Below are 23,268 nucleotides of genomic sequence, written 5' to 3' on the forward strand. Positions count from 1 at the left end.
TTTATTTGTCATATTTTTAAGATATATATATATATAAAATTTACGCAGTTATGATACAAAAAGACATGAGGGTTTTTTTAACTTGAAAGTAATCACAAATGTAACTGCAGTGCTCCCTGCTAGACAGCGATGTGTAGCATTTCTTCTAGGCGACAATAGTTTGCCATGGATTCAAGAGTATTACTCCATCTGGTTGCCTTTCGCAAATGCTGCTGTAGAAACCAGTCATCCAATAAATCTACAGAAAGTCTTGTTGTTAGTCTGCAAGAACCAACCCACAAGTTCCAGTCAATATCTGGAAGGTTAAAATCCCGTATTATAAGACATTTTGATTTGCTGGTTCACTATTTCTCTGTACAATTGTTCATTGTACTCATCCCGCAGGAGTGTGTTAAGCCTATAACACTCCTGCTCTCATTTTTGCTTTCCCGGTGCTTATATCACCCCAAACTGCCTCAACATTGCACTGGCCACCTGAATGCACTACTTTAGATTTTATGTGCTTTTTAACTAGCAAAACCTCTCCCACCCCTCCTACCCTGTCTGTCCTTTGTATACATTGTACTTCTCATGCTCAAATTTTGCATCCCTTATCTGAATGACACCACGTCTCTGATATCCCAGCAATGTCTGCATTTGATGTCTTGACCAGCATTTCAAATTCATCAAATTTATTTACTATGCTCCTAGCATTGGTGTACATGCACTTGTTCTTACTCATAGTTACCCTAAAACAGCCCATGTAGCACTTCAAATTCATCAAATTTATTTACTATGCTCCTAACATTGGTGTACATGCACCTGTTCTTACTCTTAGTTATCCTAAAACAGCCCATGTATTTACTTGTTTCGTGATGAATCTCAGCAGTCCTTGAAATCCCCCGGCGCCTCTGTAGCCAGGTGGGCAGGAGCAGCAGTGCGCAGCACACGCCTCAAATACATTTGTCTATATATATATATATATATATAGACAAATGTATTTGATCAGTATATCAAGTAGTGTTGCTGACCTGTCAAGTGTAATTACAATGGAATAAATTAAGAATGCCTGCAAAGTAAAAGCAGATTACTTGAAAATAAATAATAAAATTAAGATTAACTGGATCCATAATCCGATTTAATAAATTAATAATTTTTTCGTTTTTTTTAGATTTTCAGTTTTAACACTAAATACCATTATTTTTATTTATATATATATATATATATATATATATATATATATATATATATTCAGGGCCATAAAAAAGCCACTCTGCTTATAAATACAAACTGATAGTGGAGCTTTATGACTGCTATCGGTGAATTTATGGAACATTGTATTGATCGTAATTGTCTGGAAACTTGAATCAGTATTGTGATTTGGAATTTGGCTTTCTTTATTGATATTTTTATTTGTTGCCCAGGAACTTTTATCAAGGCAAGGAATACACTAAAATTGTCATAGTTGCTCATTGCTTCATTATCTGCATAATTATTTGGCACTTGTACATTTTTTACAACTAGCAGTGAATTTTGAATTTTTGAAAATGCAGAATTTTCAAAAATGTGGTAATTGCCAAGACCCAATATTGTCATATTTATTAATTTGTACTATATTTAATTTTTCAGATCATTCTTTGTAAATATGTTACTGAGCCATTACTAGTATAATTAAGACATTCTCAAATTTGCTCTGCTTTATGACCAAGGCCCATAAAAATATGGTTGCCATAATCACTGTGGCAACTAAGAAATTTAGTTTTCTGATTCATTCTTTGTTTTGGTCTGTTTCTTGCAAGAACTGGAATGACTGCTGAAAAAGGTGAAGTATAATGGACTGAGTAGAGATGCTAAACTACGTAGTGCATTATTTTTTGGACTGATTAATTATATTGATTAAGGAATGTAAGAGCAGTAGCCCATCCAGTCATATCCATTTGTGAAAATTAATGTTACCTGGAGATCATTTTATAATTAGTTTATTATTCAACCTAGATACAGCAAACTTTATCCTTCAATTGATCAGAATAAAAAAAAAAAAAAAAAAAAAACGCCAAACAAAGAGAGGACTTTGTTTGGTGTTTAATATTAAACACCAAACAAAGTCCTCCAGTAACTTTCCAGTTCCTTCTGTTTTGTGCAATGGCCATCCATTTATTACCCACAAACCCGTGAATTTCATCTGTCCATCTCTGTTGTTATCTTCCAGGTTTTCTTCTAGATCCTCTTGGGTATCATTCTGTTATTTTTTTAGTCCATCTGTCATCATGTCTTCGAGCTGTGTCCTGCCGAAGACCATTTTAGTTCCTTAGTTTTGATAAGAATGTCCTTTACTTGAGTTTGCTACTTAATCCATGTGTTTCTCTTCTTATCTAACAGTCTGATTCCCAATATAAATTGTTCCATTCTTTGCTGTGTCGTTCTCAGCTTCTCTTCCATTCTTTCGGTGAGTGCCCAAGTTTCACTTCCATAAGTCAAGGTGGGAGGTATACATTGGTTCATTATTTTATGTTTCAGACAAAATGAGATATTGCTCTGCAGTATGTGATTATATTTCCTGAATGCTATCCACCCAAAATTTATTCTTCTCTTGACTTCCAGCCATTTATCATTATTACAGCTAATTACCTGTCCCAGATAAGTATATGACTCCACCTTTTCAATTACTGCTCCTTCAATAATTATATCCCTTACTGTGGCATACTTGTTCATCATTATTTTTGTTCTAGCCATATTCATGTTTAGTCCAAAATCCTTACTAACTGTGCATAACTGATTAAGATTTTCCTCTAATTCTTTGGGATCGTGGCTTATGACCACAGTGTCATCTGCAAATCGTAAATGGTTTAGGTACTCTCCATTCACATTGACTCCTTTCTGCGACCAGTCTAATCTTCTGAAAGCTTCCGCAAGGGTAGCAGTAAACAGCTTCGGAGATATTGTGTCTCCTTGTCGAACTCCTTTCTCGATTTTAAATTTGCTACTGTCTTTGTCTAGTCTAATAAAGGAGCATTCTCATATATTTTCTTCAAAATCATAATATATGGGATATCTGTGCCTTGTCTTTCCAGTGCCCGAAACATTACCTTATGCTGTATGGAGTCAAATGCCTTTTCATAATCCACAAATGCCAGTCATAATGGTGTTTTATATTCATTTGCTTTTTCCATTAGCTGTGATATTACGTGAAGGTGATCCATATTTGAGAATCCTGTCCTAAAGCAGCTTGCTCTTTCGGTTGATTCTCATCAAGTATTCTTTCTAATTTGTTAGTAATGACCCTTTTGAACAACTTGTAGATGTGGGATAACAAGCTAATTGGTCTAGAATTTCCAATTTCTGATTTTTCTCCTTTCATAAACAGGAAAACTATGATTGCATTATTCCTTTTCTAATGCATTTTGTGAAGAGTCTTGCCAGTTTCTCTGGTCTCTTCCTCTCAATTTTAATAACTCTACAGTAACTTCATCTTCTCCCAGGGATTTTTGGTTCTTCATTTTCTTCAACACATGTTCTACCTGATCAGGAAGGATATCGGGTATGTCGTATTTACTAATTTGTGATCCATCTTCCCCACTGCTGACATCATTCCCTCGCTCCGTGTATAATTCTCTATAGTAGTCTTCTGCTATTTGAATTATGCCTTCTCTGCTATTTATAAGTACACCATCGCCATTCTTCAGTTGTGTATCATTTTCCTTTCTGTACTATTGCTCACGGCTGCTGATTTACATCCTTTGTTTTCCTTTAATGCTTGTTCTACTTTTCTTGTGTTAAATTTTCTTATGTCCTCTTTGAGTCTCTTTCTAATGGCCTTGCATAACTCTGTAAACCTTGTCAGTATTTTTCTTGCTCTTCATTTGTCATCTTTGGTTCATCATAACAAATGTTTCTTGACTAATTTTTTCTTCTTTGGATTTCTTTTTACTTATAGGTTTCTTGGGCTTTATTGCTTTCAGAAATTTGTAGTATTCGTCGTCGATATCTTGGTCCTGAACAGTCTGCAGAAGCTCAAACCTGTTCTTAAGTTCCAGTACATACTGCTTTTTCTCTTCTTTCGTTATCTCAAAGACCTTCGTATTATTTACTCAAATCAGTTTTTTCCTTTCTTTTCTTACATCTATATCAAGTGTGCATCTTACTATTCTGTGATCACTTCCAACTTTTACCTTGTTCAGGACAGTAACGTCATTCACGATATATCTTCTGTTACGGAGGATGAAGTCAAGTTTGTTTATTGATGTTTAACTTTTTGGAAAGCTGTTAATTCAGATAATTTTGATGAGAACTTTCTAGATTGGTATAAAAGTAAAAGGTTTGGAAAAATTTATAGCCTTTAAATGCTTACGCCTCTGTTGATAGCAATAATGACATCCATTATAAACAGATGTTGCATTGCCTACATTGTATAGAACTTTTTGTATGTAGCTTATTGTTTTCTTATATATGTGTAATAATAATATTAATTAAACACATAATGGTCTACGTAATTTCAAAATGTAAGAAATTTTTTCCTTCCAGAAATGCTATTTTGAGGCAGTGGAAACAACGAACAATGTTTTCAGATGATATTCAGACTGTAACACAGCTACAAGATGAATTAAGTCCAACAATACTTGTTATAGGTGGAATTAATCCTCTTGCCCCAAAGGATTATTTTCTAGGTAATATGTGTAATAAATATTCACAGTTATTGTTTTTATTAGACGGAAATCTGGTTTTTGTAAACTTTTTTTTTTTTTTTTGAATTTGTATTGTAGGTGAATGCGATATGATGTCAAAAATTCCTTGGAAAAAAATGATTTTTTTTTCTGAGATCACAAGAAAAAAATGATCATTTTGGCCTCTTGCTACTTTTGCCACTCTCTCTCTCTCTCTCTCTGCATCTTCTTTGTTTCTTTGTTTAATAAAGTGACTGTTTCTTTTATTTGATACTTCAATAATATTGAAGTATTGATTTGCGGTTAGCAATCGGTGCCGTTATTACTACATAGTTGTTGTTTTCTTTGTTGCATGGTTTAGCAGCCGTGGTCATATCTTGCTAAAACCCAATGGAGGAGGAGAAATCTTCATATATTTTTGTAAAAATGAGTATAGCATATGCAGATGTATTTATTTAGATAAGATTTATGTAGTATTTAATAATAAAATTTACAACTGCCAGAAATTTTCATCCCCCAATTTGTGTGCTTGCTTCGTCTGATAACTTGGCAAAAAAATAGGTATTTTTTGTGAATGTAATTTCATTTGAATTCTTATAGACTACACTGCCTGATTTATACACTATTGTGTTTCAGAAATCACTGAAGTTGCAGGACACAAAAAAAAAAAAACAATAAAAAATACAGAAAAAATGAGGCCAGAATCTGAGGATGAGGAACAGGATTTAAAACCTTTAAACTGCTCACATTTTATGAACTAAAACTGATGAAATAACACCTCACATTCTGTCTGACAATGAGGACACAAGGTCTGCATCTGCCTCCAGCAAAAGAAATAGAATTAAAACAAGATCAATGACTGCATCCCCAATACACATTGACAGAGAGAAAGAAATAGACCAAGAAAATGAAGACACCACAGAGGTCAAGAAGGAATGCCCCAGGCAGCTGGTTCTGCTCTCAACAAGGTGATTTCTGTTAGATTACAGTTAGAAGAAGTAATGGCCAACAAAATGGGTAGGATTGTTGCAGTCTGCAGGAGTATTATACACTGGTGTGTGAAAAATTTAAGGACCAGTCAGGTTTTCAGCTGTAGCTTGTCATAGGAGTGGCCTGGATATAGGAAAAGCATACCAAAGGAACCTCGTGAGGTACAGAAATGATGAAGGAAACAACACTGACACAACAACGGAAAAAAACGGTACACAGGGACTTTATTCAAAAATGGCAACATAGCACTGGCTGCCATGATACAGATGCATCACTGCCAAAGATGAAACAAAGGGAAGAGGTGGTCCTCAGTAGGAGATATAGCCATCCCTAATGTTGATGCAGGCTTTGCACCGCCTGTCCATACTTAGAACAATGTTGTTGATAAGTTCTTGCGGTAACATCGTCCATTCCTCTGTCAGTGCCATCTTCAGCTGGTGAATATTTTCTGGTGGTGTGGACGTGCCGCCAGGCGTCTCCCCAGAGCACCGCATATGTGTTCGATGGGATTTAGATCGGTGGAACGGGTAGGCCAATCCATACGAACAATGTCCTCACTTTCCAAAAGCATATCAACAGCTGCAGTGCGATAGGGTGTGCCGTTACCATCCATAAACACAAACTTGGAGCCAATGGCACCTTGGAACAGACGAACATGGGGAAGGATTACCTGAGTACAGTAGTGTCTACCAGTTACAGTACTGCCTTCCAGTATCTGGAGTTGAGTATGTCCATCCAAGATAACACCTCCCCAGACAAGAACACCTCGACTGCCATATCGATCCCTTTCAGTGATGTTTGCGGTGTGATACCGTGTGCCAACCTCTCCCCAGATTATCTGAAGTCCAGAATTGCTGCTGCGACTGAATCTACTCTCATCAGTAAATATTACCTTAAGTAAAGATTTTGTGGTTGTAATCTTTAGAAATAGTGCTGGTCCTTAAGTTTTGCACACCAGTGTAGAATGCTGGACTGAACTTGAGCATAAGTGACTTAAATGTTCAAAATGAGATTCTCAAAGCGAGACTGGAGTCTAAGGAATTTGAATCCAAAATCAGAGACAACAACAAATGACTTTTTCACCAGTGATAAAGGTCCCTGTCATGATCAAAAAGTAAATAAAACCAGCTCAAATAAACAAGAGAATAACATAGTCATTATAAGGCCAATTGAAACTAGTAGGGGGGAATAGACACCTAAAATGGAAGTGTCTAAGAGGTCCTTGCCTCTGGTAACCTTAGGTTCCTACAAACCACCCTTCTGGTTTATACCAGGACTCTGTGCCACATTTTTGCTAACAGGGTGGTTCTCTGAGTGCCAAGTTGTGCCAACTTGGTGTCTCATCCAGGATCCTAAATGTACCTGTAGACCTGATGAGGATTGGGGCCATGCCCTTCATGATTTCCCCAGTTACCATCCTCACAGATGTAGCCTTATGTCCAAGATTGGCCCTATAAACTGCAGAGATGAGAAACTACTCATCTCTGATGAAACCCATTACATGACCTTCTCTAAGTTTACCTAAAAAGATTTTGAGACCAGGAGAAGCAACTATGCTAACTACCCAGACTTTGATCCCTCCCCCAACCACCACCACATGTACTGACAGAGACTAACTCAAGTGAGGCTGGCCTGTTGGAATGTATTTCCCACCCAGTGAGAATGTATAAGTTAGATATTGACATTTGTTAAAAATAATATCTATGTTTATGTATATTATTAATGTATAAATGCTATATTTAAAGGAATGACTAGTGTGAGAATGTTTTGTGTGTCATAGTGTGCATTTCTTTTCCTTATGAGTGTATGTATCATGTGAATGGAGAATGACAATTGTGCGTATGACAGTCTTTCGTGCACTCTATTGCATCTTGCTTGCCGGATGTGATTAAGAGCTCTTGCGTGGGTGTTACATTCTTGTAGTACGTAAAATCATTGAGTGATAGCATGTATGACAGTCTATGCTTTTTGCAGCACTCTGTCGTTGCGTTGTCGGATGTGATGGAGAGCTCCAGCTTGACGTTTTGTACTTTGGTTTATGTAAGAACTGTGAATTTCAGTCTATCTTGTTTGCTACTCTCATTCTTGTCCATGTTGTTGGACAGGATTGAGAGCTTGCATCAGTATGATTTATAAAATTTTTCTTTTGTAACACTTAATGTTACTTTTCCAGATATAAATATATAAGTTATATGAGTCTAATTATTTTATATGTCTAAACATAAAAATATATGCTATCTATTTACTATTACTATCCTAGGTTTACTAATTATAAATATAAATGGACACTTGAGTGTTAATATATGAGCACAAGTAGGTCTAAATGTAATATTGTGTATTGTGTTTTGGGGTGCATGAATGTCTTCTGTGTGATACTGGTGTGTGTGTGTGTGTGTGTGTGTGTGTGTGTGTGTGTGTGTGTGTGTGTGTGTGTGTGTGTGTGTGTGTGTGTGTGTGTGTGTGTGTGAATATAGGTATATGAGCACAAGTAGGTCTAAATGTAATATTGTGTTTTGGGGCTGCATGAATGGCTTCTGTGTTATACTGGATACTGGTGTGTATGCGTGTGCATGTGTAAATGTAGGAGTAAATGTCTGTATATGTGAGTGAATATAGGTATGTATGTGTCTTGTGAGAAATGAGTCCACTTAATCTGCAAAAAAAAAAAAAAAAAAAAAAAAAAAACAATTGTGTGTGTGTGTGTGTGTGTGTGTGTGTGTGTGTGTGTGTGTGTGTGTGTGTGTGTGTGTGTGTGTGTGTGTGTGTGTGTGTGTTGTCCTATTCAGGGTACGGAATTGAGTGGGATAAGTGTGTCAAAATAGGGAATGAATGAAAAAGTTCTGAAAGTGTTAACTGTTGTACCCTGAATATGTATTAAAAAAAAAAAAAAAAAAAAGGTATTAAATTAGTTATTCTTACAAGTTGTTGTATAAACGTAAGTGAATGTTAGATCACCTGTGTAAACTATGCGGTGACCGAATGAATGTTTATGATTAGTATATTAAAAAAAAAAGGGGAAAAAAAGCTGTCTTGGTAGTTGTTATATTTTGGTGGCACCTGTGTGTGATTATATTTGCAATATAATCATATGTCTGTATGAAGATGAAAGTAAGATGATAAATGTGTGAGAGAATTTTGTGTTATGTATTGTTTTTCAGTCTGCCCCTAAATATATATATAAAGGGGGGGGTGTAAATGTACGATATTAGCAGTTGGGCTGAGTTCATGTAGAGTATTGTTCTAACAACCCCCCCCCCCCAAATTAGACTACAGTGGGGGCACCCTACCGGGAAAATCTCTCTCTCTCTCTCTCTTTCTCTTTCCCTCTTTCCTCCCCAGCCTGCTGGCTTCAGCTGGCCTGGCCAGTGTGGGATTACTAAGAGAAAAGCACTTCATGTCAGCAATGCAATTCCCCCCCATAGGGCACCTTGGCCCTGTGACTTTAACTCATTGTAATCCCTGCCTCCTATCCCAACCTTTTTGACTGCCACAAATCTTTCCTGCTCTTAACAGTTCCCTCCAATGGAGGATTGGCTCCTTCCACAGTGTGGGGATCCTCTGTCCCTTTAAGTTCCTGTTTCCTAGTGGAAAGTCATCATATCACCCCTTTATCTTTATCTATTCCTCTCCTCCTCATCTGTTTTCCCTGCTCCCGTTTTTCACTTTTCAGAGATTTCCCCCACCCCTTCCGGGCCATCCTTGGCAAGCTCAATTGCTGTCCAGGGTTTGTCTCTGCCAGAGACCTATTTCTTTTCTTACTGTAATGCCCGGCCTGTCTCCTCAAGGCAGTGGATGGGCAATGTGTGGTCCCACTAGGGGTTCCGTGGCTAAGTGGCTAGAGGAACAACCCAACGCTACATTGTGCAGACCAACACTAAAACTTATGCGATCTCTGGCCTTTACAGAGTTTGTACTATAACATACAGTATACGTATGCAGAGGGGGGGAGGCAGTTCAGTTGTTGTTGTTGGTTTTTAGGAGCATTAGCAACTAAGGCCATATTGCTCCGGAGATATGCAGTGGTCATTTCGTGACCTTTCCGCATCCTCTGTATTTAGTAGTCATGGACTCGAACCCCGGTCTAATCAAGAAGCATGTGCTACGCACTGCTGCTCCTGCCCAGCTGGCTATGGAAGTGCCTAGTGGCAGTTCGACTAGACAATCAACACACAGTGTAGTACCACACTATACAATACATCAATAATATTGCACTTACACAATAAACAATAAGCATTGTCATTGCCCAGTGGAGCTCTAAAATAATGGCGCCATAAGCTGTAATTTAATATTTCAAATTACAAAAGTATAGTAAATTGACAAAACTAATTAAATATATATTATTTATTTAATAGCATTAGCATTAATAGAGTCATATGATGCAAGAAAGCAAGCTTATACAGCATCAGCCAAAAAAATAAAATAAAACAACCCTTCCCATTTCACCCATCCATTTGCTCCAAATGGTTGTCTAGTTCTGCCTTGACTTTATTTAAACTGTCAACTTCTATGACAGATGGAAGTTTGTTCCAGCAATCAACCACCCACTGACTAAAAGCAAATTTCTGCCCATCTATTCTACAACTGTCTTTCCTCAATTTGAATTTATGTCCCCTCAGGCGACTAATCTGGCCTAGAGAAAAATCCCCCTTCAGCATTGAGCTTGCTCAAACAATTCAAGGCCTTATACACCTCAATCAGATCACCTTGCAGGTGCATAGTCTCCAGACACTGTAATTTGCAGAATTTAAGCCATTATTTGTATGACCAACCCTTGTTCCATTAATAATCTTGTTGCCCTTCTCTGTACTTGTTCCAGCAGCTCTACATCTTTTCTAAAATGAGGTTTCCAGACCTGTATACAGTACTCAAGGTGTCTCCTGACCATTGCCTTATACAAGGGGATAATCACCTCCTTATTCCTGCTAGAAAAATTCCTGTATATCATTGATAAGACACCATGAGCTACTCTTGGAAACTGTCTGCATTGCTCAGAAAACTACATATCTGACTGCACAATTACCACCAGTCCTTTTCATTCTCTACCACATGAGTACAGTACCATACAGTTTATATGTTACTCTAAGGGTTACTGCTACCCATATGCAGTACTTTCCAGTTCTCAATGTTAAATTTCAGTTGCTACTTCTCAGCCCATGCTCAACTTTTTTAGATCCTGTTGCAGCAGCGTACTGTCATTAGTGTCATTGAAACCCTGCCAACCTTTGTATCATCTGCAAATGTAGACATTAAGCCTGATATACCTTCATCAATATCATTAATAAATACAGAAAACAACAGTTGACCCTCCAATCCTGGAGGGCTCCTCTAATAACATTAGTTACCACTCTCTACAGTTACCACTCTCTACCTTCTCCCACTCAACCATCCCTTTATCCAGAGCAGCAATTTGCCCTTAATGTCATACTTCTCCAATTAGTACAGTAGTTTTCCATGTGCAATGGTACCAAAAACTTTCCTGAAATCCAAGTATATGATATCAAAATTATTTTTTGCATCCAGTTTGTTTGTGATCACATCAGAGTATCCAATCAAATTGGTCAGACAAGATTTCCCTTTAACAAACCCATGTTGTGTCTGAACTTTAGCTGAATTCTTGTCTAGATGATCCTGCAATGGTTCTTTAACCAGTGCGTCCATTAATTCTCCAGAACAGAAATTAAACTAACAGATCTGTAATACTTGTGTCAACCTTTGATCTTGTTGTTGTTATTTGGATTTTTTAGGAGCATTAGCAACTAAGGCCATATTGCTCCGGGGATATGCGGTGGTCATTCCCTGACCTTTCCGCATCCTCCGTATTTGGTGGGCATGAGCTCGAACCCCGGTCTAATCAAGAAGCATGTGCTACACACTGCTGCTCCTGCCCACCTGGCTATGGAGGGGCCCCTTTGATCTTACTTTGTGAATTGGGGTCACATTTGCACATCATTACAATCAAAGGTCCATGGGAGATGAGTCCAAGGAAGCACTCATAATTATGGCTAAGGGTTTGCTTACTTCCTTTGCTGCTTCCTTTAATATAACTGGATAGATCCCATCCACCCCATGTGCCTTTCTAATGATTAACTTTAACAATTTCTCCACTTTGCTCTCAGTTATTACGAAATCATTTAGCTCACTGCCAGAGTTTAATAAATATCTGGCATTCACCTGCCTGAATAACTCCTCGTGTGAATGTAGTTGCCAACTATTTATTCAGTTTGTCAGCTACCTAAGCAGGATCATCAACAGTTGAACCATTGATATCAAGTGGACTAATCTGATTCATTTCCTTCCTTCTAGAGTTTACATAAGTAAAGAACTCTTTGCCGTTTTTCTTTCCATCCTTTGCCAAAGATTTCTCGTAATCTGCCTTTGTCTGCCTAACCTCCTTTGTGACTTGATCCTTGATTACAGACTAGCTTATATCTACCATAGACGTCTGTGTTGCCTAATAATTTATATGCACCCCCATGTATATTTCTTCTCTGCCACATGTCTCATTAGTTGATCTGACCTCCATTTAGGCCTAAACATTGAACGATATTTCTTGGTTGGTATGAAAAGCGTAGTAGCTTCCAAGATTAATTCTCACTGTATAGCAAATTCCCACTGTATAGCAAATTCTAAATGAGAAGCACTCAGAGAATTAATCTTGGAAGCTACTAGGCATTCAAGATTAATTCTCTGAATGCTTCTCATTTAGAATTTGCTATACAGTGGGACCAACTGACGAGGTTGGTCCCACTGTGTAGAATTTAAAAACTGTCTGAGGCCACTGTAGTCACTTTAACAAAAGCAAAAACCATTCCCTTTACCTATGACGGTAGTTACATCTTTGAGTAAATCCCACATCGGTACACTTTGATCACTGTCCCACCTAGTGGTTCCTTTATCTGCAGATTCTTAATGCATGAAGAATTAGTACTTATAATCAGATCAAGAATATTATTTCCTCTGGTTGCCTTTTGAACGTGTTGCTGTAGAAAACTCATCCAATGAATCCACAAAATTCTTGCTAGTTTGGAGTGACCAACCCAAAAGTTCCCGTCAATATCTGAGAAGTTAAAATCCCAAATTATAAGGCCCACTGATTTACTGGCCACTCTATTTCTGTGTACCGTTGTTCATTATACTTATCAGAGAGTCATTAGGCCTATAATACACTCCTACTCTCAATTTTGCTTTCCCAGTGCTTATGTCACACCAAACTCTCTCAGCATTGCAGTGTCCACCCAATGCAACTGGAATGCACTTCTTTAGATTTTGTGTTCTTAATTAATAGCATAACTCCTCCTTTTTTCTTATCTGGTATGTCGTTTCTGTACACATTGTAATCCCATAATTCCAATTCTGCATTTTTTATATCTGTGTGACACATCATCTCTGATATCCGAATGATATCTGCCTTTGATGTTTTGACCAGCACCTCAAATTCATCAAATTTATTTATTAATCTTCTAGCATTGGTTTACAGAAAAGTATACATACACCTGTTCTTATTCTTAGCTACCCTAACACAACCCATGTGTTTACTCATTCCGCGATGACTCCCTGCAGTTTCCGAAATCCCCGGCACCTATTTTTTCCAGGTAGCTGCTCATTCCAATAGATGCAGTGCAAGAAAGATTTTAACCCCTGCCGGGGGTTACTGTTAACCTATTAGTCCTTGTATCCTCCCCCCCCCCAAGTTAGCAGTTTTCCGATCCATCTTACAATGCCTCGATACCATTAGCAAATATTCTTGCACCCTTTTTATTTAAGTGTGTCCCATCCCTGTATAAGCAGTCTCTCCGGTTAACAAGTACAGATCATGCTGAGAAAAATTCTACCCCATTAGCCTGGCACAGTCTCTCCAGGGCCGAATTGATTGAAAGGGCTGTCATCATATACTCCCTTCTATTGTGTCTGGGCAGAATTGCAGACACTTTCAAATTCAACGATAACTTCCCACTTTTTTTTTTCATTATAGACCTGTACTTGTTAAGTAATTCCTTTGTTCTCCTACTCTTAATATCATTAGTTCGAATATCATTATTATATCATTAGTCCAAATTATTATTCAAAACTGTTTTTAGAAAGGTTTCCACAGTAAAAACATTATCATATGTCTTATTATGATTTCAGTTTTACTGGTTATACCTATAGCTGCATGATGTCCTTATTTATTAAGCATTCTAATTAGCATTAGCATTAGTAGAGGCATATGATGCAAGAAAGCAAGCTTATGCAGCATCAGCCAAAAAAAAAAAAAAAAAAAAACCCTTCCACTTCACCCCTCTGTTCGTTCGAAATACCTGTCCAGCTGAGCCTTAAATTTATTTAGGCTATCAACTTCCATGACAAGGGATGGAAGTCTGTTCCACCAACCAACTACCCGCTGGCTAAAGGCAAACTACCGCACATCTATCCTACATCTGTCTTTCCTCAATTTGAATTTATGCCCTCTCAGGTGATTATTCTGAGAAAGGGGCAGTATCCCATCAGCATTGAGCATGCTTAAACCATTCATGGCTTTGTACACCTCTATCAGATCACCTCGCCGGTGCCTAGTCTCTTGACACTGTAATTTGCAAAACTTAAGCCTTTCTTCGTAAGAGCAACCCTTCGTTCCATTCACTAACCTTGTTGCTCTTCTCTGTACTCGTAGCAGCTCTACATCCTTCTTGAAATGAGGCCTCCAGACCTGTATAAGTACTCAAGGTGCGGCCTGACCATTGCCTTATACAAGGGAATAATCACCTCCCTATCCCTACTAGAAAAATTCCTGTATATCATTGATAAGACACCATGAGCTACTCTTGCAGCTCATCTTCACTGCTCAGAGAACTTCATATCTGCCTGCACAATTACCCCCAGGTCCTTTTCATTCTCTACCACTGTCAGTGTAGTACCACAGAGTTGATACGTTGCTCTGGGGTTGCTGTTTCCCATATGTAGTACTTTACATTTATCAATGTTAAACTTCATTTGCCACCTCTCAGCCCATCTGCTCAACCTTTCCAGATCCTGTTGCAGCAGCATAGCATCAGTAGTGTCCTTAACAACCCTGCCAACCTTTGTATCATCTGCAAACTTGGACATTAAGCTTTATATGCCATCATCAATATTATTTATAAATACAGAAAACAACAATGGATCCAACACTGAACCCTGAGGGATTCCACTAATAACATTAATCCACGATGAGCAGTGTCCATTAATTACCACTCTGTCTTCTGCCACTCAACCATCCCTTTATCCATAGCAGCAATTTGCCACCAGTGCCACACTGCTCCAATTTGTGCAGCAGTCTTCCATGTGCAGCAGTATCAAAAGCCTTTCTAAGATCCAAATATATAATATCAAAGTTATTCCCTGCATCCAATTCTTTTGTGACTACATCATAGTATCCAATCAAATTGGTCAGGCAAGACCTTCCTTTAACAAAACCATGCTGTGTCTGAGGTATAACTGAATTCTTGTCAAGATGATCCTGCAGTGCTTCTTTAACCAGTGCTTCCATTAATATTCCTGGAACAGAGGTTAAACTCACAGGTCTATAATTACTTGTGTCAGCCTTTGATCCTCCTTTGTGAATTGGGGTTTCAATTGCACTTCTCCAGTCTGTGAGTACCTCCCCTGAGTCCAAGGAAGCTCTCATAATTATGGCTAATGGATTGCTTACTTCCTTGGCTGCCTCCTTTAATATAACTGGATAGATCCCATCCACCTCAGGTGCCTTTCTTGTATTTATTTTCAACAATTTCTCCTCCACTTTACTCTCAATTATTACAAGATCATCTAGCTGACTGCCAGTGTTTACTTCATCTATGGCATTCCCCTTCCTGAATAAATCCTCATGTGTGAATGTAGATGCAAAATATTGATTTAGTTTGTTAGCTACCTGAGCAGGATCATCAACAGTTGACCCATCGATATCAAGTGGACAAATCGGATTCATCCCCTTCCTTCTAGAGTTTATATAAGTAAAGAACTCCTTGCTGTTTTTCTTTGCATCCCTTGCCAAAGATTTCTCGTAATCTGCCTTCGCCTGCCTAACCTCCTTTGTAACTTGGTTACAGATCAACTTATATCTATCATAGGCTTCTGTTTTTTTTTTTTTTTTCTTTTTTTCTGGTAGTTGTTGGCGCATAGGCTTCTGTGGCCATAATGCACCTCCCAAGGTTTTTGCAGTACTTTGATCCAAGCCCGAGGCAGGAATCGAACCCGCGACCTTTGGGTTGCCAGGCAGGCACTTTACCCACCCGGCTAGCCCGGTCAGCATAGGCTTCTGTGTCACATGTTAATTTATATGTATTCCATGCATTTTTTTTCTCTGCCATATATCTCATTAGTTCGTCTGATATCCATTTAGGCCTAAACCTTGAACAATATTTCTTAGTTGGTATGTAAAGCCTAGTATCTTCCAAGATAAGTTCTTTGAATGCTTCCCATTTTGAGTTTGCTGTTGGTAACATCATTGGTTGGTCCCACTGTATAGAATTTAAATACTGTCTCAGACCATCCTAGTCGCCTTTACAAAAGCAATAACCCTTCCATTTACCCCTGATGGTAGTTACCTCCTTGAGTAAATCCCACTTCAGCACACTGTGATCACTGCCACCTAGTGGTTCCTGTATCTGCAGATTCTTAATGCATGAAGAATCACTACTGATAATCAAATCAAGAGTATTACTCCCTCTAGTTGCCTCCCGCACATGCTGATTTAGAAAACAATCATCCAATAAATCCACAAAAGCCTTGCTAGTGTGTGAGTGACCAACCCACAAATTCCAGTCAATATCTGGGAAATTAAAATCCCCCATTATAAGACTCTCTGATTTACTGGCCCACTCTATTTCCCTGTACAATATCTTATTATACTCATCAGAGTCATTAGGCCTATAGCACACTCCTACTCTCAATTTTGATTTCCCTGTTCTTATGTCACACCAAACTGATTTGACACTGCACTATTCAGCGATGTTGACTGGCTTCATTTCCTTGGATTTTATGTGTTTCTTAACTAATAGCTTAATTATTAATTAAGAGTTGTGATTGGCAACTGCTTCAATAGATGAGCTACATCAAGTCAAGTGTATCTAGTTTAACTCTCCACCAATGCACATGCCAGATGTGTTAGTAATAGTAAATAATTTTTATTTTAAAATAAATATTTTTTTATTTTTATTTTTATTTCTCGTTAACTTCTGGAATGCTATTCTGGCAGAATAAAGACCACAGGTCTCATAGATGATAATATGATCATATTTGTAATATGATCTCATAGCCGAGTGGTCACCTGCGGGAGTGCAGTAGTACATGCTCTTTGAGTAGACAGGGTTCAACCCCCCTGACTACTAAGTAATGTTGATCTCCCAACCCACACTGGACCAGCATGGCAGATTATGGTCAATTTCCGTCAATATGAATTGTGTGAGGAGGCTTCCATCCTGCAGTGGATTGATAATGGCTACTGCTTACCTTTTTTTTTTTTGTTTTACCTGATTAAAGCAAAAGAAAAATCCAGCAGTTCATCACCCTGATTGTCAAGAAATTGATTAGCAAATATGGCTAGAGATGATTCTGTTTTAGCGATTTTCTTGTTTAATTCATAATATGATATTTGTATATGTCAAGTGTAAAGAATTTATTGTTATTAAATAATGATTTTTGTGTTTTAAAAAGTTCTAACACTTTGGGCTTTAGTACCCAAAGTGTATTGTCCCATTTGTGCAACAGGAAGACGTTTTACTTGAATTTACAGTGCATTTTCAGTTAAAAACAATATAACATTGCTTAGGGAATAAAAAGTACTTCATTCTACTTTCCCAAGATATATAGATATTCTTAGAAAAACATTTATTTCTATGATGGATAGCAGGAAGGTTTAGTTTTACATTAGGTGTTTAATAGTTAATTGTGAGGTTGAAAAAGCCTTTGTAGTCTTAAGTTTAAATACTCCATAATATGACGAATAAAACTGTACGAGAAACAAAAATTTAATAGGCAATAAAAAATACACTAAAACATGTGGTTTCAGTTCTGAGTGTTGTTCTGGTAAAAATAGTGAACTTTTTATGATCTCAGGAAATTAAGCATCACCAGTTTCAAGAGTATACAAATAATTTTTGCAGATATAAACCACATTGCTGCACTTGATTTGTAAGTGGAGGCTGTGAATTTAGGAACCTAATAGCAGGTTAGTTTTTGGAATAATTTTTTTTTTTTTTTTTTAACTTAATATACTAAACTGTAGTTAATATATAATTTGAATTCATATAGTCATGTAGGTTAGTTTATTTTTGGATTTAGTTAAGTATTTGTAAAGCTAAAGCTTAATATTCATTAGGCCTTCGTTATCACTATTTTGCCGGGAACTTTGTAAATTTCTTTCGGTAACATAAATTTAACTTCACTAGTGGTTGAAGTTTTGTTAATAGTTTAATTTCTTTAATAATTTGTTAATTTAATCCTGTAATATATTGTCAATTTAAATTTTACCTTAATATTTAATAATGGTTGCTACAAAGTCTAAGGACATTGTCACCCAGACAGAAATGCCTGCAGGCATTTCTGGTATGAGTCATGAGTTCGTCATTTGTATAGCTGTGTGACACATATACTAAGGTTGGTCTAGTGGATAAATCTAGCTCAACTGACAATTGTTTTTTTTTTTTGCATGTAAGGAATGTACCAATTTTAATTTACAACTTGGTGCATTATGAGAAGAATTTGAGTCAATGAAGAAATGAATGCTTGCCCTAGAAAAAAATGTAACTGGGAGCTCATCAGAGACTCAAGCAACTCGTGACCTGTCAAGTGATTCATGTCATGTTCTGGTCCCAGATAAGAATTGTCAACTGTATACTGCTCTGGTTGAAGGTGATCTAGTTTTATTAGAAGACTCTGTTGTCAGGGAAATGGATATTATTTTTTGTAATAAAGTTATGTGGACAAGAACCAGGTTGTGTTTGCCAGGAGCAGCAGTTGCTGATGTTAAACAGATGTCAGACTTTAAGAGGGTAACGATATTAAACAAACATTTGTTTGGATAAATTTATTATTATTAGCCCTATGGTGTAAGGAAGCCTGAAGCTTATGCTGCACCAACCAAAAAAAAAAAAAATTTGAGTTACCCTTAGAGAGAGAGAGAGAGAGAATCACCAAGAAAGAGAAGAATGATGATATCCAGCTCAGGACCCTGGGTGTGCCAAGCCCATACTCACCAGAAGTGAACCCCTGGTGTAAAAATATAGGACCATGCTGAAAAAATGCCACAAGCTAGGTAAGAATGTATGTGTGTCTACAATTTTGGCCAGACACAATATATAGGCAGGATTATATGCTGAAAGCCTTGTGGATTAACTAAAGCCTTTAGGGATTTTGCAAGACTATAGGAGTGAAATTTTTATCAATGTAGCCAGCACCTGTAGGTAGAAGGAAGCTGTTTTTAAGAGATGGTATTTATTTGAGCAAAGATAGTGCTAGGATTTTTGTCAATATCATTAAGAATGAATACCTTAAGGTTTCAGGGCAACTGCTAGTTAGGGAGGAGAAGGGTAATATAGATTCACATTTATTTGATGATATGGGTCAAAGTAATGCTTACACTCACTTCAAGAATCCTTATTTGTTGCTACAACAGCCAATTTTGGCAAGATGTTAAGATGTTCTGAGAATATTAGCATTAGCACATGATGCAAGAAAGCAAGCTTATATAGCGTCAGCCAAAAAAAAAAAAAAAAAAAAAAAAAAAACCACCCTCAAAAATCATCTAATTTCACCCATCCATTCTCTCTAAATGTTTGTCTACTTCCACCTTGAATCTGTTTAAGCTATTGACTTCTACAATGGCAGATGGAAGGTTGTTCCAGCAATCAACCACATGCTGGCTAAACGCAAACTTTCGTATATCTATCCTACAACTGTCTTTCCTCAATTTGAATTTATGCCTTCACAGGCGATTATACTGAGCAAGAGGAAGAATCCCATCAGCATTGAACATGCTCAAACCATTCGAGGCTTTATACACCTCAATCAGATCACCTCGCAGGTTGCCTAATCTCCAGACACTGTAATTCGCAAAACTTAAGCCTTTCTTCAAAAGAGCACCCCATTCACTAATCTTGTTGCCATTCTCTGTACTCATTCCAACAGCTCTACGTCCTTCTTAAAATGAGGCTTCCAAAACCTGTATACAGTACTCACGGTGTGGCCTGACAATTTACTTTCTACAAGGGAATAATCACCTCCTCATCCCCGCTAGAAAAATTCATGTTTATCATTGACAAGACACCATGAGCTACTCTTGCAGACCGTCTGCACTGCTCAGAAAACTTCATATCTGCCTGCACAATTACCCCCAGGTCCTTTTCACCCTCTACTTCTGTCAGTGTAGTATTACCCAATTGATATGTTACTCTGGGATTACTGCTTCCCATATGCAGTACTTTACATTTGTCAATGTTAAACTTCAGTTGCCACCTCTCAGCCCATCTACTCATATTTTTTAAATCCTGTTGCAGCAGCGTACTGTCATTAGTGTCATTAAAAACCCTGCCGACCTTATGTTTATCTTCAACAATTTCTCCTCCACTTTCTCTCAGTAATTACGAAATCATCTAGCTCACTGCCAAAGTTTAATTCACCTCCGGCATTCCCCTCCCTGAATAACTCCTCACGTGTGCATATAGATTCAAAATACTCATTTATTTTGTTAGCTACCTGTGCAAGATCATCAATAGTTGAACCATCGATATCCAGTGGACCAATCTGATTCATTCCCTTCCTTCTAGAGTTTACATAGGTAAAGAACTCTTTGCTGTTTTTCTTTGTATCATTTGCCAAAGATTTCTCATAATCTGCCTTTGCCTGCATAACCTCCTTTGTGACTTGGTTGCAGACTAGCTTATATCTATCATAGGCTTCCATGTCACGCATTCATTTTTATGCATCCCATGTATTTTTCTTCTCTGCCACATGTCTCATTAGTTCATCTCACATCCATTTAGGCCTAAACCTTGAACAAATTTCTTAGTTGATATGAAAAGCCTAGTAGCTTCTGAGATTAATTCTTTGAATACTTCCCACTTTGAATTTGCTGTTTGTAACATCATAAGTTGGTCCCACTGTATGGAATTTAAATATTTTCTTAGACCTCCGTAGTTGCCTTTATGAAAGCAAAAACCCTACCCTTTACCTCTGATGGTATTTACTTCTTTGAATAAATCCCACTTCAGCACACTGTGATCACTGCCACCTAGTGGTTCCTTTATCTGCAGATTCTTAATGCATGAGGAATCACTCCCTCTAGTTGCCATAGAAAACAATCATCTAATAAATCCACAAAAACCTTGCTAGTGTGTGAATGACCAACCCACAAATTCCAGTCAATATATGTGGGAAATTAAAATCCCCCATTATAAGACACTCGATTTACTGCCCCACTCCATTTCTTGTACAGTTGTTTTTATCAGTCATTAGGCCTATAACACACTCCATCTCTCAATTTTTCTTTCCCAGTGCTTATGTCACACCAAACTGACTCGACACTGCACTGTCCAGCCATATGAACTGGCTGTACTTCCTTGGATTTTATGTGTTTCTTAACTAATAGCATTACCCCCCCTCCTCCCTTCCTATTCTGTCTATCATTTCTGTACACATTCTACTCCCCAAATTCAAATCCTGCATGCCTTATATCTGTGTGGCACCACGTCTCTGATATCCGAACAATATCTGCCTTTGATGTTTTGAACAACACCTCAAATTCATCAAATTTATTAATGATACTCGTTGAATTGGTGTACATGCAAGTATACATGACCCCTGTTCCTATTCTTAGCTACCCTAATACAGCCCATATGTTTACTTGTACCACAATGACTCCCAGCAGTCTCTGAAACCCCCCGCATCTTGTTTTCCAGGCTGCTGTTCATTCCAATAGAAGCAGTGCAAGAATCACTTTCACCTCTGCCAGCAGCTACCGTTAATCTATTAGTTCGTGTATCCTCCAAGCTAGCAGTTTTATCCTTTATCTGTTTTCCGACCTACTTTACACTGTCTCAATAGCATCAGCAAATATTCTTGTACCCTTTCTATTTAAGTGTATTCCATCCCTGTAGAGGAACATTTCAGGTCAGTGGGATGATAAAGATAATGAAACAAGCCTAAATTACTTCAGGGGATGTTTCAGGGTAGTAAACTTTAGACGAATACTTAGCCTTATATGTGTGTGTACAATAATGTCAGGAGTGTGTTGTTAATGAAATGGCTAAATTTGAACTGCTGGTTAGGACGACTAATAGGTTTAACAGAAATGTGGTGCCACCCTGAAATTGGGGATGACGAGTTTTGCAATGGTAAGTGTAATGTATTTAAGAAAGGTAGAGAAGATAGAAGGAGTAGCGATGTCATGCTTCTTATCAAAAGCAGCCTGAGCATGAAAAGAGCATTTTGTTGAATCTGAAGTTACATTTGCCAGCATAGAATCTATGTGATGTGAGTTAGTTGGAAGCAACGGTATAATGAGAGTGGAAGTAATCTACTGCCTGGAAGATTGTGAAGAGTATGATGTGAGTCTCTACATGCAGATGGAATGGGCAAGCAAGTGCATATGTGTTATTATGGGTGAATTCAATCTTTCCCAGATTGATTGGAATAAGTGGGATGGAAATTCACCTTGGTAAAAAATATTTTTAAATAAACTAGATGATCATTATGACGTAGCCGAGTGGTCAGGAACATGAGTGTAGTAATACACCCTCTTTGAATTGATCGGGATTCAATCCTGTGACTGCTAAATATGATTAACATTTGTTGTTGTTGTTGTTATGGGAGTTTAATGTCGCATAAGCTACTATGGCTATAATGTGCCTTAACATTTGTATTGATTGATTTATTGTATACTCCACTGATCTGGTGGTCATGCTGGAGTATAAACAAGAACAGTTGTACCGGCATGTTATACTAGAAAATACTATAGGTGAGAATATTCTTGGCCTCATCATTATTCACAAATTTGATGACATCACAGGCCTTAAAATACAGGAACCATTGGCAGGTACTGAAACATTGTGGTAGTTAAAGGCATGGATTTTAATTTCAGAAGTGGGGAACTTTGACAGCAGTTTAAGTGCTATATGGCATCTATTAATTGGGCTGATTGCAGAGTGAGGGGAAAATATACTTGAATTATAGAATATCTTTAAAGCAAAAATTATAGAAGCCATGAGCACATGCATACCATTAAGAAAATATTACAGGAGAAGGATGCTGAAATGGAGATGAATACAGAGCTGGTCGGTACAAATAGATCAAAAAAGATAGCATGGGATAGTTGTGGAGTGATAAAAAGTTCTGAAGCCTAAAACAGCTACAAGTTGATTTGCAATAATACTACAGATAAGGTTAGAGAGGCCAAGGCCATTAGCATTCCTAGAGGCATACGATGCAAGAAAGCAAGCTTATGCAGCATCAGCCAAAAAAAAAAAAAAAAGAGAAGCATTGGCTAAGAGAGCAAAAAATGGGGCCAAGAAATTTTTCACATACAAGGAAGAAAAATATGAATCAGACAGGACCCTTGTGCACTGGGCAAGGGAACTTCTTAGACAACTCAGCTGACATTGTGGATAGAGAGTATCCATGTACTAGT

At 37.6% G+C, this 23,268-nt stretch overlaps 1 protein-coding gene across 1 annotated transcript in view; it reads left to right on the forward strand.

The window, feature by feature from the left end:
- The first annotated feature begins 4,456 nt into the window (after positions 1 to 4,456).
- The window catches only part of LOC150078529 (beta-scruin-like), a 170,812-nt gene continuing 152,000 nt past the window's right edge, over positions 4,457 to 23,268 (forward strand). Inside the window, exon 1 of the mRNA XM_090384597.1 lies at positions 4,457 to 4,643. Coding sequence (XP_090240723.1) covers positions 4,457 to 4,643 — 187 coding nt within the window. The remainder of the gene's footprint in view (positions 4,644 to 23,268) is intronic.

This window comes from Mastigoproctus giganteus, chromosome 11 (genome assembly GCF_048544385.1).
Source record: "Mastigoproctus giganteus isolate SK-2022 chromosome 11, ASM4854438v1, whole genome shotgun sequence".
Lineage (NCBI taxonomy): Eukaryota > Metazoa > Arthropoda > Arachnida > Uropygi > Thelyphonidae > Mastigoproctus > Mastigoproctus giganteus.